General features: G+C 41.7%; 1 protein-coding gene across 1 annotated transcript in view; it reads left to right on the forward strand.

Annotated features, from left to right (window-relative positions):
- RYBP (RING1 and YY1 binding protein) overlaps positions 1-8,216 on the forward strand; it is a 72,779-nt gene extending 64,563 nt beyond the window's left edge. Inside the window, exons 3-5 of the mRNA XM_030801713.1 lie at positions 3,406-3,582; positions 3,688-3,786; positions 4,189-8,216. Of these exons, the coding sequence (XP_030657573.1) occupies positions 3,406-3,582; positions 3,688-3,786; positions 4,189-4,441 (529 nt within the window). The 3' untranslated portion in view covers positions 4,442-8,216. The remainder of the gene's footprint in view (positions 1-3,405; positions 3,583-3,687; positions 3,787-4,188) is intronic.
- The last annotated feature ends 4,443 nt before the right edge of the window (positions 8,217-12,659 follow it).

Below are 12,659 nucleotides of genomic sequence, written 5' to 3' on the forward strand. Positions count from 1 at the left end.
TGTACATGCAGACTTCATCCTGCAGGTACTGGATTGTGTTGCATGCACTGAAGAATTCTGAGCGTGCATTTGCTGAACTGTTGAATGATATCAGTGGTAGAACCATCCAGAGGGGCACCTTACATGTTATCTACAGTGTGCCAATAAATAGTCCTGGCAGATGGGCCGTGTTTTAGGGAATAAGTCATTTTGGATAAGCGTGATCTCTGGGTAGTGGAGACCTGCTTCTTTTAGGCATACTATATTCATGCTATTAAAGAGTAATTTGTGAGATGCAAGTAAATTTCCTTTTCTCTCTCTGTTCATCACTTGCTCTCTTTTCTCCTGTACTGTCCAAACCAGGCACTGCTTTCGATCTCCGTGGTTCATTTAATCTCTTTTCTGATTTCTCATTTCCAAATTCTGCTCACGACCCCTACACTACCTCTGCCATATTGCCTGCCTCCCTGGGAAGGGAGAGGCCACCTGAGAGAACGTCCTCAGATTGTCGTCTTTCTAGTAAAAATGTCACTTTATCTTTACCTAACATCTCTCTCATGTCTCAGCAGAAAGTGTCCCCATTCCTTTCCCCAGGGCTTTTGTTTGATTGTGTTCTTTCTCTCCCTTTGACCAATGATTTAACCTCTCTGTCCTGCGTGCCCTCTGTCATTCTCCCTCTTTGATTGTACAGCATCATCCAAGACCCTATTTCCTACAGAAATTCTTCTCAGTTTGCTTGGGTAATAAGCAGAGCAATCTCTTACCTCAGCACCACAGTTCAGAGGTAAGGAAGAGCTCCTGTGCTCTTCCTCTGACAACCTTCAGGCTCTTAATTCTTGCTGCCCTGATCCCACATAGCCTGCTCTCCTAAAAGTCACCAGCGACCTCGATTTCCAAAGCTTGGGCTCTCTTCTCAATTTGCATCCTACTTTGTCTTTCTCTGCAGTGTTCATTTATTCATCCAGTAGATAATTTTATTGAGTACCTAGCCCTGCTTAATGCCATGATGACGAAGATGATTAAACGTGGTCTTTCCTATGGAGTAGTAGACAGTTGATTAACAGTTACAGCGTAATGTGATAAGTGACAAGTTTTATAGGTTGTCCTGGAGTAAGGTAGGCTCCTCCATCTCAGATTGGATGGGCCTGGTGATTTAGGCTGAGATTTCTCTGGGGCCAAGCCCCTGGCTTACCTTTGATTCTCTCTGTGTTTAGGATAGTCTTAAATTGGTGTTCAGCTGTCCTGTCTTGTTCTTGGATCAGATTTGTCTGGCGTAAAGTACCCATATTGGCTTAATTGAAACTCTTCATCAGGGTGTAGTTTCTCACAAAGTTTGAATGGTTTATTCACATTATTAACTCCGGCTACATTATTTCATTTTAACACCTGAATATTGGTTAATGTATGGTAGTTTAAACTGTTTGGTAATCCCTGTAGACAGCTGATCTGTGGCCCCAGTTGAATGCATGTGCAGTGTTTTGTAGTGGTCATTTTTTTTTTTTAAGTATTAACACAATCATACTTCCTCTTTAAAAGGAGTAAAATGTGTTAGAATGGCTACTGCTGCTGTTAGAATCTGTGAAAAAGCGAAAGTCACCTTTCACCTAGGGGGTCCTGTGTGTTTCTTCGAAGAGAGGGGCTTAGAGTAAGTACATGCCCCTTCTCCAGGGTGCTTTCGCATGTGTTTGAATCAATCCCTTGTCATTTGTGATCCAGGCTCAGGTAATACAAGGTTTCATGGTATGCCATCCCATGACCAAAACTTGTATTGCTAGAGGCCAGTGGCAAACTTGCTCTGAGCTTGCCCCCTTTTTTGCAGTTTTGCTGCAAAGCCATGACCAGTACTGAAACACTCAGAATATACCCATTTCAATGCTCAGATTAACTTTGATACTGTCATGGTATAAGCATCTGTCCCTACCTCTCCTGCGTCACCTGTCAGCTGTATCATAGCCACTGCCCAAGAGGTGCTCCAGTAACCACACTTAGCTTAGGGAGCCAGCATGTCATGCACCTAGTGACTCTGATTTTGTTTCCTGGTAAAGAATATCAACATTGGCCAGGTGCAGTGGTTCACACCTGTATTACCCCAGCACTTTGGGAGGCCGAGGCGGGTGGATCGGGAGTTCGAGACCAGCTTGGCCAGCATGGTGAAACCCCGTCTTTACTAAAAATACAAAAATTAGCCAGGCATGGTGGCAGGCGCCTGCAATCCAACCAAGCTACTCAGGAGGCTGATTCAGGAGAATCGCTCGAACCTGGAAGGTGGAGGTTGTACTGAGCCAAGATCGTGCCACTGCACTCCAGCCTGGGCAACAGAGTGAGACTCTGTCTCAAAACAAAAAAGAATAGCAGCATTAGGTAAGAATGCAGCAGCTTTGTTTTGGGTTTTGTTTTTAGATTTTTGTTTTCTAATCCTCCACCACTGACTCTCCCATTGATGAGTCAGACTTGGTCTGTCCAGTTATTTTTCTCCAGTCCATTTCTCCATCCTGGGGAATTGGAGAGGGGGCTGTCGGTTCTGAAGGGGACTATTACGTTGTGGCAGCCAGTTGTTTTACTTTGTAAATGAACCATTTATATATTTGTTTTCCATCTTAAACTTGGAGAGTTTATTATATTGTAAATGTCTATCTAGATGGGAATGTCTTGGAGAGTTAATATTATGTAGAAATAAAGCATAGGCATTCCTCTCTCCCTTTCTCATTTAGGGCTGTGAATGGTCATGCATTGTGAAAGTGTTTGGCATCTCTTAGAATTTGTGAACAATAGTGCTAAGAGCCAGTGTCAGTTGGAGATTGGCACAGACATAATGGTTTATGGCACAATGAATGTGTCACTTGTGGAAGATTTTTTTACAGTGACTTTCAGCTTCACTCCCTTGGGAGCTAGTATGAGCCATAGTTACCTTTATTGCTCTGTATTTGTTGTCTGTGCCAATCACAGAGCTGCAGGGGAGCAGAACAAGTTGGAATAATTAGATTGAGGAGTGAATGTCACACTTCTAATTTCATTCTCTTTTCAAGGGATTACCAGTGTCCATTTAATAAAATGAGATTAACCCTCTGCAGCAGGAGTACTTGAAAGCTGTCAGTCAGTATAATCTTGACGGCTTGAAAGAAGTAGTGTTCTCAGCACTCTTAGAAATACTGTCATGTTTTATTGGTTTAAAAACTATTTTACTGCACAGGGATGTGTATGTTAGTGTTATCACATGTGAATGTATCATTTCCTTTGAAAAAGGAAAAATTTAGTATCCATACTAAATAATCCATAGGGAATAATGCAGAAATAACATGTACCTTATAATTCAGTTTTGAGTTGGCAGATATCAGTAATAAAATACCGAAGGAATTGTGAGACCAGCTAAAAATGTTTAAAAATTTTATAAAGCAAATAGTGATGTATATTTTTTGAACATTTCAGAAAACCTCGGATCAATTCTCAGCTGGTGGCACAACAAGTGGCACAACAGTATGCCACCCCACCACCCCCTAAAAAGGAGAAGAAGGAGAAAGTTGAAAAGCAGGACAAAGAGAAACCTGAGAAAGACAAGGAAATTAGTCCTAGTGTTACCAAGAAAAATACCAACAAGAAAACCAAGTAAGTTTCTGGTTAACTAAGTACAGGGTATTACTTTGCAAGTGAATTCAAGATATCTTCTAAATGCCTTTTTTTGTTTGTTTGTTTTGTATCTCCCCCATTTAGACCAAAGTCTGACATTCTGAAAGATCCTCCTAGTGAAGCAAACAGCATACAGTCTGCAAATGCTACAACAAAGACCAGCGAAACAAATCACACCTCAAGGTACTTGGAAACTAGAATGACATACTAAATTACTGCTCTGATTTACTTCATCGTAATCATGAACCCAGGGTGGTTTTGTGCCTTGGGTTTGTAGGCTAAGAAGGTGAAGAGCTAAGTGTGGGTGGAGCTGGTGACTTTTTCCCTTTTTTAAATACTGTGGCCAGAACAGGAAACAGATAATAGTAATTTTCCATTGGTCCCAAGCTTTGCTATCTGTGCTTGTTGGATTATTGCTAAAACTGAGCAGCACACTCTGCAGTCGGCTTTGGCATGTGCGGTAGGCAGTTCAGATTCATTGCCACAGTGTCATGAAGTCTTGTGCGTATTGGTGATATTCTGCCAGAAGCTGTTTTTGATCCATAACTTACTTAATTGGCTCTTCCCTTGTGGTGTTGCTTCTAGGCCCCGGCTGAAAAACGTGGACAGGAGCACTGCACAGCAGTTGGCAGTAACTGTGGGCAACGTCACCGTCATTATCACAGACTTTAAGGAAAAGACTCGCTCCTCATCGACATCCTCATCCACAGTGACCTCCAGTGCAGGGTCAGAACAGCAGAACCAGAGCAGCTCGGGGTCAGAGAGCACAGACAAGGGCTCCTCCCGTTCCTCCACGCCAAAGGGCGACATGTCAGCAGTCAATGATGAATCTTTCTGAAATTGCACATGGAATTGTGAAAACTATGAATCAGGGTATGAAATTCAAATCCTCCACCTGCCCATGCTGCTTGCATCCCTGGAGAATCTTCTGTGGACATCGACCTCTTAGTGATGCTGCCAGGATACTTTCTGCTTGCCATGGGCATCTGGCCACCAAGGAATTTCGCACCCTGACGATTACTCTTGACACTTTTATGTATTCCATTGTTTTATATGATTTTCCTAACAATCATTTATAATTGGATGTGCTCCTGAATCTACTTTTTATAAAAAAAAAAAAAAAAAAATCTGCTGTGCACAATTTTCCATGTACATTACAACTGGTTTTTTGTTTTTGTTTTGTTGGCGGGGGGAGGGTTGGGAGGGGGAGGGAACTTTTATTTATTGTGTTCACAAACTCCATCCTTTCAGCATATCCTTTTAAGTTTAGTTCTTTCTTCCAGTTATACTATGTACTATCAGTTTTGATATAACTATATATATATAAATATAAAATTATATATAAAGGGTTATTTGAAACCAATCCATGGCAACGCTGGTGCTTGATACACTGTGAAGTGAATACAACATTGAACAGTTACAGATCTGGGACAGTCCCTTCTATGAAAGTGCTGAAATTTAATTAAAATCAGTCTTACATGAAGTATGTTCCAATCGATGTGGGAACTTGACTCTCTCATCTGTCTAAAGAGTACTGGACGATATAAAAATATATATTTTTTAAACAATGTGATCTCAAATTTAAAGACTGCTCCAGATAGCCTGCATTTGCAATGGAATAGCTGACAAATCACAAGTGGTTTAGTTGGGGAGGGCTTTGATCGTTCAAAAGTAACTAAAGTAGCTCCAGAATGCCAAGTATTCATGTAAATTACGGTTACATGTTATCATTTGCTGTTCTTACATAAGCACTCGTGAAAATATGGTATTCTGTAACTCGAATTCCATCCATTTTCCAGACCTCTACTCATGTCTGAGGTAAATCTAGAAATTGTCTTAGTTTTAGTATTGAAACAGTCTATAAACTGTATTTTTGGTCCATACAGGAAGCTAGTTCCTTGTTTCTACTTTCTACCTGACATTGCAGTGTGGTTTCTGTATTTAAAATTTGTTTGCCTCATGTCCCTTTGTCTCATAAACCTTCACTCTACCGATTCAGTTGTGAGCATTCTTTGTTTTTCCTTCTCAAAACCTACTATGATTTGTTTTACTGAACAAAGGTTATCAACCACACATCCAGTCCTGACATGGAGCTTTTCAGTGTTTGGAGACATCTCTCAATCCCCTGCTGTGGCAGGAACTCCAGTGGTGAACGGCTTGCGCGCCTGCAGCCACAGTTGCAGGGAAAGCTCGTACTTACCGCGAGCAGCATGTAATCTTTTTTCTTCCTGGACATAAAGATAGCTTGAATAAACTGTTCTATTTCATTCTCTTCACTCTTTTTACTGTCTTGCAAAAAATAATAATAATCAAAGACCACTAATAAGATTCCACCTTTCCTTATTAAAATAACTTTTTAAAATTTTGTTTTGCTTTTGTTTGGATGTGGGGTCTCTCTTCTATTTGACTTCTACATTTAGATACAGAGTTTGTAGTACTTCAGAGACATTTCAAGCATGAGAATTTGAGGTTACCTCTCTTTATTTGACCTTTAGGGACTCACGGGAGGGCAGCCCAATTTGTGATGAAGCACCACATTTTGGTGTTAAAAACCTGGTTTGCTTAATAATAGAAGTAATTTCTGTCTGTGGAGGCAACAGATAAAAAAAATTAACAGCTTGAATTGAGTAGCCAACAGGAAAGGTTCCTTTCACATTTACATTAAAACTATTCTGTAGTCACTAAGGTACCATAATTTAAATTCTTTTCTCAAAGGTATAGATTGTAAAGCAGTGCCATTTGTTGCTGTGGTCCTATTCTCAAATGCATGGACAATGTTCCCCCCTTTTTAAAATAACACTTGTGTCTGGGATGCAAGCTATGCTTATCTTTTTAAATACATTTTTAAAGTATTTATTAATGAACCAAAGGAAATCAGATGCTTTCTGTAAGCATCAGAATATATAATACATAGTGATTTGACTATGAATTTTAAATCCACATTTTAGTATTAGTGGGATATTGCAAAGACATTCCTTCTAAAGTTTTAATATTCCTTTTATTAAGGGTCTCAGGGAGGGTAAATTAGTCAGCCATATTTATTTTCCAGAGGTTTAAGAAATTGCTGTTTTTAACTTTTTAAAAAAACTTAAATGTCACCAAACTCATGTAGGTTGCACTGCTTTTTGAACCAATAACTGTTGGTATGCACTTTGTTCAGACACACTGTACTTTTTCAAAAACTAGTTTCATGTAAAGTGATTGGACCCCATAGATTAGTGGAAAAAGCTGATTAACCAGCTACTCATAGGCTGCTAATTCATTCATGCCAATGTTTTGGTTTTTCAGTTTTGCCTCCGTGATAAATTAAAGAATGGGGAGGGGTGAAGGAAGGGGGAAGAAGATTGCTTTAGAACAAGTGGCATGAAATTACCAGCTTCGTAGAAACCGCAGCTAACAGTGGGAGTTATCTAAGCAATCAGATGTTACAGGGCCAGCCCTTTAGCTGCTGTGGTGTATTCTGTTGGGTAGTGAGGTAGTAGGTACTTTACAGACTTTTAATTTTGGAAATTGATGACGTCCCTCAGGCATGTATTCTGGAAATGGAATTCCTGTAACTTCCTGTGTCTGCAGTATGCCCTACATTTAGTAGGCGGCGTGTAAAAACACTAGTGTAGATTATAAAGCTATATATTAAAAGAGGACCAGAAATACTTGGTATTCAGTGGCACAGAAAGCAGGTTAAACAAACAAAAAGCACAGTGTTATGCTTGCAAGTTTCCATTTGTTTTAATACCACGCAATCTTTCACACTCGTGTGTGCATGCACACAGAGCTTACCTGACTTGCTCTGCTTGAGTCATGCAGTTAAAAAAAAAAACATCTTGACACCCACACAATATTCTAATCAAAACCTTTCAGTTTCAGTCTGGATATTTAAAAACATTGGCAGAAGCTTCTGTGAGTTTAGTTCCACTAAGATGTTTCACCTGCCTTATCAAGACCATTCTCAGTCTACTTTTGTAAGCTACCGTATCTTAAATTATTGAAAATTTATTAATTGCTGAATATATAATAACCTTTGCTTGTATGTAACCGAAAATGGTTTAAGAGCCAACATTTAGAGTATGACAATGGAGCTGAACAGTTTTTAATGCGCAAGCAGTTCTGTTCTTGTGTATGACTTGTAACCTTAATTTACTGTGTAAAGATGGTTACATTATTTCCTTAGCTTTGTTTGTTGGAGACAAATAGAGAATGCTTGTTAAGTATGTCAAAACAATCTTATCTTGTGAATTTTTGTTAATGTATTATACGAGCTATATTTTTCATTTGCCCAGAAAGACAGCTTGTATAACGCTTTTGGAAGTTTCTGCTCTGTAATGTCTTTAGAGCTGACAGTCTGTTAGGTTTGTTTTTTTCTTCATGCTAAAGTGTCAGTTGGTGGTTTTGTGAACTGGTCAAAAATTCACAGGTCTTAAATGTTTTGGGGGAAATTTATATTGGACACTGCTCTTTGTCTAGCAAATAAAAGATGTTAATATATTCCTGTTACTGGCATGTGCACGACTATGTTATTAGAAGCCACTTTATCATTTTCCTGCTTTAAATAGAAATGTCTATTTATGAATTCTGCTTGTAGTTTTTTCACAAATAAAATAGTAAAATTTACATTGGAAATCTTTATTTTTGTGTGTATAGATTGTAGCCTTAGAATAATAGTTAATTTTTAACCTGTGGAATATTTCCAATGTGAATCGGAAGCTCACTTTGTATTTTAGAACTTATCCGAAGCTGAAATAGCTGAGTATCTTAAGTACATGCCTCAAAGATGCAAAAGAAGACAAAATTGAGCAAAAGAGTCATTAAAATTTGAAAGAAAATGAACTGTCTCCTAAGTGTAACCTTTGCGATAGATTGCAATGATGTGTAAAGGAAGGAAATGGGATTTAAGGAAAGAAAATGGAGATGATGCTAAAATTTGCTAATTGAGGACTGAAAATCCTCAAAAGACAACCCGTTTCTGGCCAACTGGATTTAGGTGAACTATGTCTCAGAGATGTGAATAAAGTGTGTTACTAACTTAAAAGCCGCACAAGCTCACTTACTGCCCCATGCTACGGAGACTCCTGCCTGCTGCTGCAGGTGCTGAGGCAGAATTAACAAACCACTTAAAACACGTCAAGATCCATCCCCCATTATTTTGTCCTGGGTCTGCACCTGAACTAGCGCTGGAAGGAAGAGAGTGTAAATAGCGCAGGATTTTGAGTTGAAAATGGGTCTGTTCTGATAAAACAGCAAGTCCATTCTTCGCCCTCATTTTTTTGTACTGAACGTGACCCAAGTTTGGCCCCTCAGAAGTCTTGGAAAGGATCTGGAAGGGTTGAAGGACAGGGATTGGATGGGGTGTCTGATGTTTCCCCCAGGCCATTTTGGATACAGATATGCAATCTGCTAACCCCATGCCCCTCTGCTTGCTTTTGTGCCTGAGGAGTTCGCTATGAGTTCCCCCACTGCTGGTGGCACTGGTGCCATCCTTTGGAGTAGGATGGGAATTGTCTCCCATACCAGGTGTGGACCAAAGCAAGCACTTGGCCTTTACAGGGGAGGCACGAGGAAAAGTCGTTTCTTTCCAGTCGTGTGGACGGAAAGGGAGGCAAAAAGCTTTTCTCTAGTCCTCAGCCAAACTCCAGTGTTGACACCAAGTGTCCAGACCCCCTTTGAGAAATCCCATGGCTAGAGTATGACAGGATCATGGAAGCAGCTCTTGCTCAATTATTCTTGATCAAGGGTGGAATGATGACTTCAGCCAGCAAGGGCCCAGGCTTGTGCTCTCTGATTTCATGGCCATGCGGCATGGAAATGGAAACCAGCCAGACTCCACCTTGGGCAGTGAAGAGAACATAAGGGACGTCCAGGAGGCCCTTGGTCTAGCATGCCCCTGACCTCCCAGCCATTCTGGAAGGCCACTCCTAACCCTTCAAACCGTAGCAAGGAAGGTTAGAGCCATCTTTGTGTTAGGATCAAAGCTCTTGAGAAGGTTCTGTTGGCTAACCACTGAAGGAAGCCCACGGCCTGTCTTTAGGGCTTCTGTCAGGAAAGTACAATGGACATAGACAACTAGATACTGCAGGAGGGCTCTGAGTTTCTGAGACGGGATCCTAGGATGTGTCTGGAAGCCTGGGGAGTGAAGGCAGACATGCAGGTGTGATGTTCTGCCTGATAGTGCCTCTCTCCACGCATTAACTACAAGGGTGGGTAGGGGCTTACTGTAAGGCATCCAGTCCCTAAGCATTTATACAGTCCCAATCGTGCATCAGTGCAGTGCTGGTTATAACAGGGAAGAATTTGTGGAGGGGAGGGCACAGGCTGAAATTGGCCCATTCCTACACGTGCTCCTGACCTAGACCTAGAGTAAGTGACACTGACCCCAACTGTCCCCCTACCCACCTCCAGCTTGTGCCAGACATCACTAGTCAGTCACAGCGCTTCTTTCCAGCTGAATCCAGACTCAGAATCCTCAGAGCTCATTGTTAGCATGTCTTCCTGAAGTGCAACGCATTTGCCATTCCTTCCCTGAACGAAACCCACCCCAAACAACTGGGAAACGCTTCAAGGCAGTTTTTAATCAATGCTTCAGTTGTGGAACTGCATGAATCCAAGAAGGCCAGCTGAGAGGCTTGGAGGAGTCAGGAAGGAAGAAAACTAAATATCTAACACCCAACTCTTCAAAGAGTTCAACTTCCTCTTCAAAACAGGGTCAGACCAGGGGATTCTTAGTGAGGCCAGTATTGAGCACTGTAACTTTCAATGCAGCCCTGAAACCCCAGACCTGAAGGCCTGCCAGTGTCTTACCCTACAGGCCAGACCAGGACCTACTTGCCCAAGCTGTCCCACTGGTTCTGTCAACCGGGGACTCTCAAATAACAGAGTAGAACACCACATGGATATGATTCCTGGAAACCACAGAACTAGGTGAGACTCCTACCTCTGACTGCCTGGGTGTCCTTGGGCAAGTCAGCCAACCGGGCCATTTCCCTCAGTTATCAAATAGGGATTAGAGGTGTATGTGCTCCTGCTGTGTTCTCTGCTCGAAGGAATCATGGCGCAGTGCTCCCAGAGGTGGGTTGTGTGTTACCATGTTTTTAACAACAGGGAGCAAAAACTTTTTTTGAACTTTCATTCTGATGCTTCACTGATGACACCGGAAATGAAGAGAACTTGTTTTGTGATTGTTTTATTGTGTTTTCAAGTTTTAATTCATGAATTTTCCTGTACTAAAACAAAGAGCAAAGTTGGTTAAAGCCTGCATGTAAATAAAGTCCAGTGGGATTTTAGACACCTGCTTGATGTTTCTATGTCTACAAACAGTGTTGTAATGAATACGGTCTTTCATCATTAAACATTCGATGTTTTAAAAATGACGTTTACTGTCCTGTTATTATTGAAAAGGTAAAAGGTGAAAGTTGATGGGAGAAGTAGAGATGTGCACGGCACCTGCCGTGATCACACCGTAGAAGCTTACTAAGCATTAGTTACTGGGTTGTGCATAAATACACGTATACGTACACACATGTATATCTTCTTAATTGAGAATGGGATTTTTTTCATTGGTGCATAAATGCCGCAGGCTTCTTGCACAGAGATGTTTGAGGTACAAACCCCTAGATCTGCCACAAACACACTCATGGTGTGAATTCTAGATGAGAATCATTTTTTCAGCCTGAGTAATTCAGCCATCACAGCAGCCCCAGAATGAGGAGCGCTCGGTGTCTGGGAGCCAGGCAGATTTATAAATTGTATTCATTGCCTCTTCACATTAAAAGGAATTGGTACCCGTTTGGAGGAGTCTCCAATAGAGTTATCTTATTGGTTGGAATTATAGCAATCTAGCAAATGTGTGAATCCAAGGCATTCCCAAGAGGCAGAAACCTCTAATAAATTATACTGTGAAGTTCCAAGCAACCCCTGCTTGTAGAAATCATCCTGACAATGCACACGAAGGCAGCAAACAAATAGGGGAATAAGAGGGAGACTTGCAAGTGGCTTCCATTCATCTTAGAACAATCAGCGGCCTCCGGCGCTGTTAATGCCGTTAATCGTGTCGTGGTGTCGCGTGTGGCCTGTGCTGGCTGGCAAGATGGGGACCACTTTGGTGGGCTGCTGAGCAGAGGCAGGAATGCCAACACCCCGGCTGGGCTCGCCCCTCTGCTGCAGAGGTTGATAAATCTCGAGTGGGAGCTTAGGCCTAGATGAGACTGAGTGAACTGGAAATGGAGACACATGTGAGTAGAAGTGGTGGGAGCAACAGTTCGCTCTACAACCTTTGTTTATGTTCCCAGCCCTCTGACCGTTATTCATTAGTGGTTTATTTTTTGTTTTTCTTGTTCTCTGAGACGGAGTTTTGCTCTTGTTGCCCAGGCTAGAGTGCAATGGGGCAATCTTGGCTCACGGCAACCTCCACCTCCTGGGTACAAGGGATTCTCCTGCCTCAGGCCTCCAAGCAGGTGGGATTAAAGGTATGTGCCACCATGCCCAGCTAATTTTTTGGATTTAGCAGAGACAGGGTTTCACCATGTTGGGCAGGCTGGTCTCGAACTCCTGACCTCAAGTGATCCTCCCGCCTCAGCCTCCCAAAGTGCTGGGATTACAGGCGTGAGCCACCATGCCTGGCCAGTTATTCATTGGTTCTATGCAACATGGATTGGTATCATCATAGCAAAACTTATCGAAGTAGAAAGAATGGCACATTTTATTGGTACTGTTTTAATGCCTTATGTAGTAAACACATTTAATCTTCACAGTGACTCTATTGAATATAGCAGGGGTTGGCAACTACAGCCCATGGGCCTAATCCATCCCAATGCCTGTCTTTGCATAGCCCTCTAGCTAAGAATTACTTTTACATTTTTTTAATGGTTGAAAAAAATATTTAAAGAATTATAATTTAGGCCGGGCGCAGTGGCTCACACCTGTAATCTCAACACTTTGGGAGGCCAAGGCAGGTGGATCTCTTGAGGTCGAGAGTTCAAGACCAGCCTGGCCAACGTGGTGAAACCCCGTCTCTACTAAAAATACAAAAAATTAGCTGGGTGTGGTGGCGTGCACCTGTAATC

Source organism: Nomascus leucogenys, chromosome 21 (assembly GCF_006542625.1).
Source record: "Nomascus leucogenys isolate Asia chromosome 21, Asia_NLE_v1, whole genome shotgun sequence".
Classification (NCBI taxonomy): Eukaryota; Metazoa; Chordata; class Mammalia; order Primates; family Hylobatidae; genus Nomascus; species Nomascus leucogenys.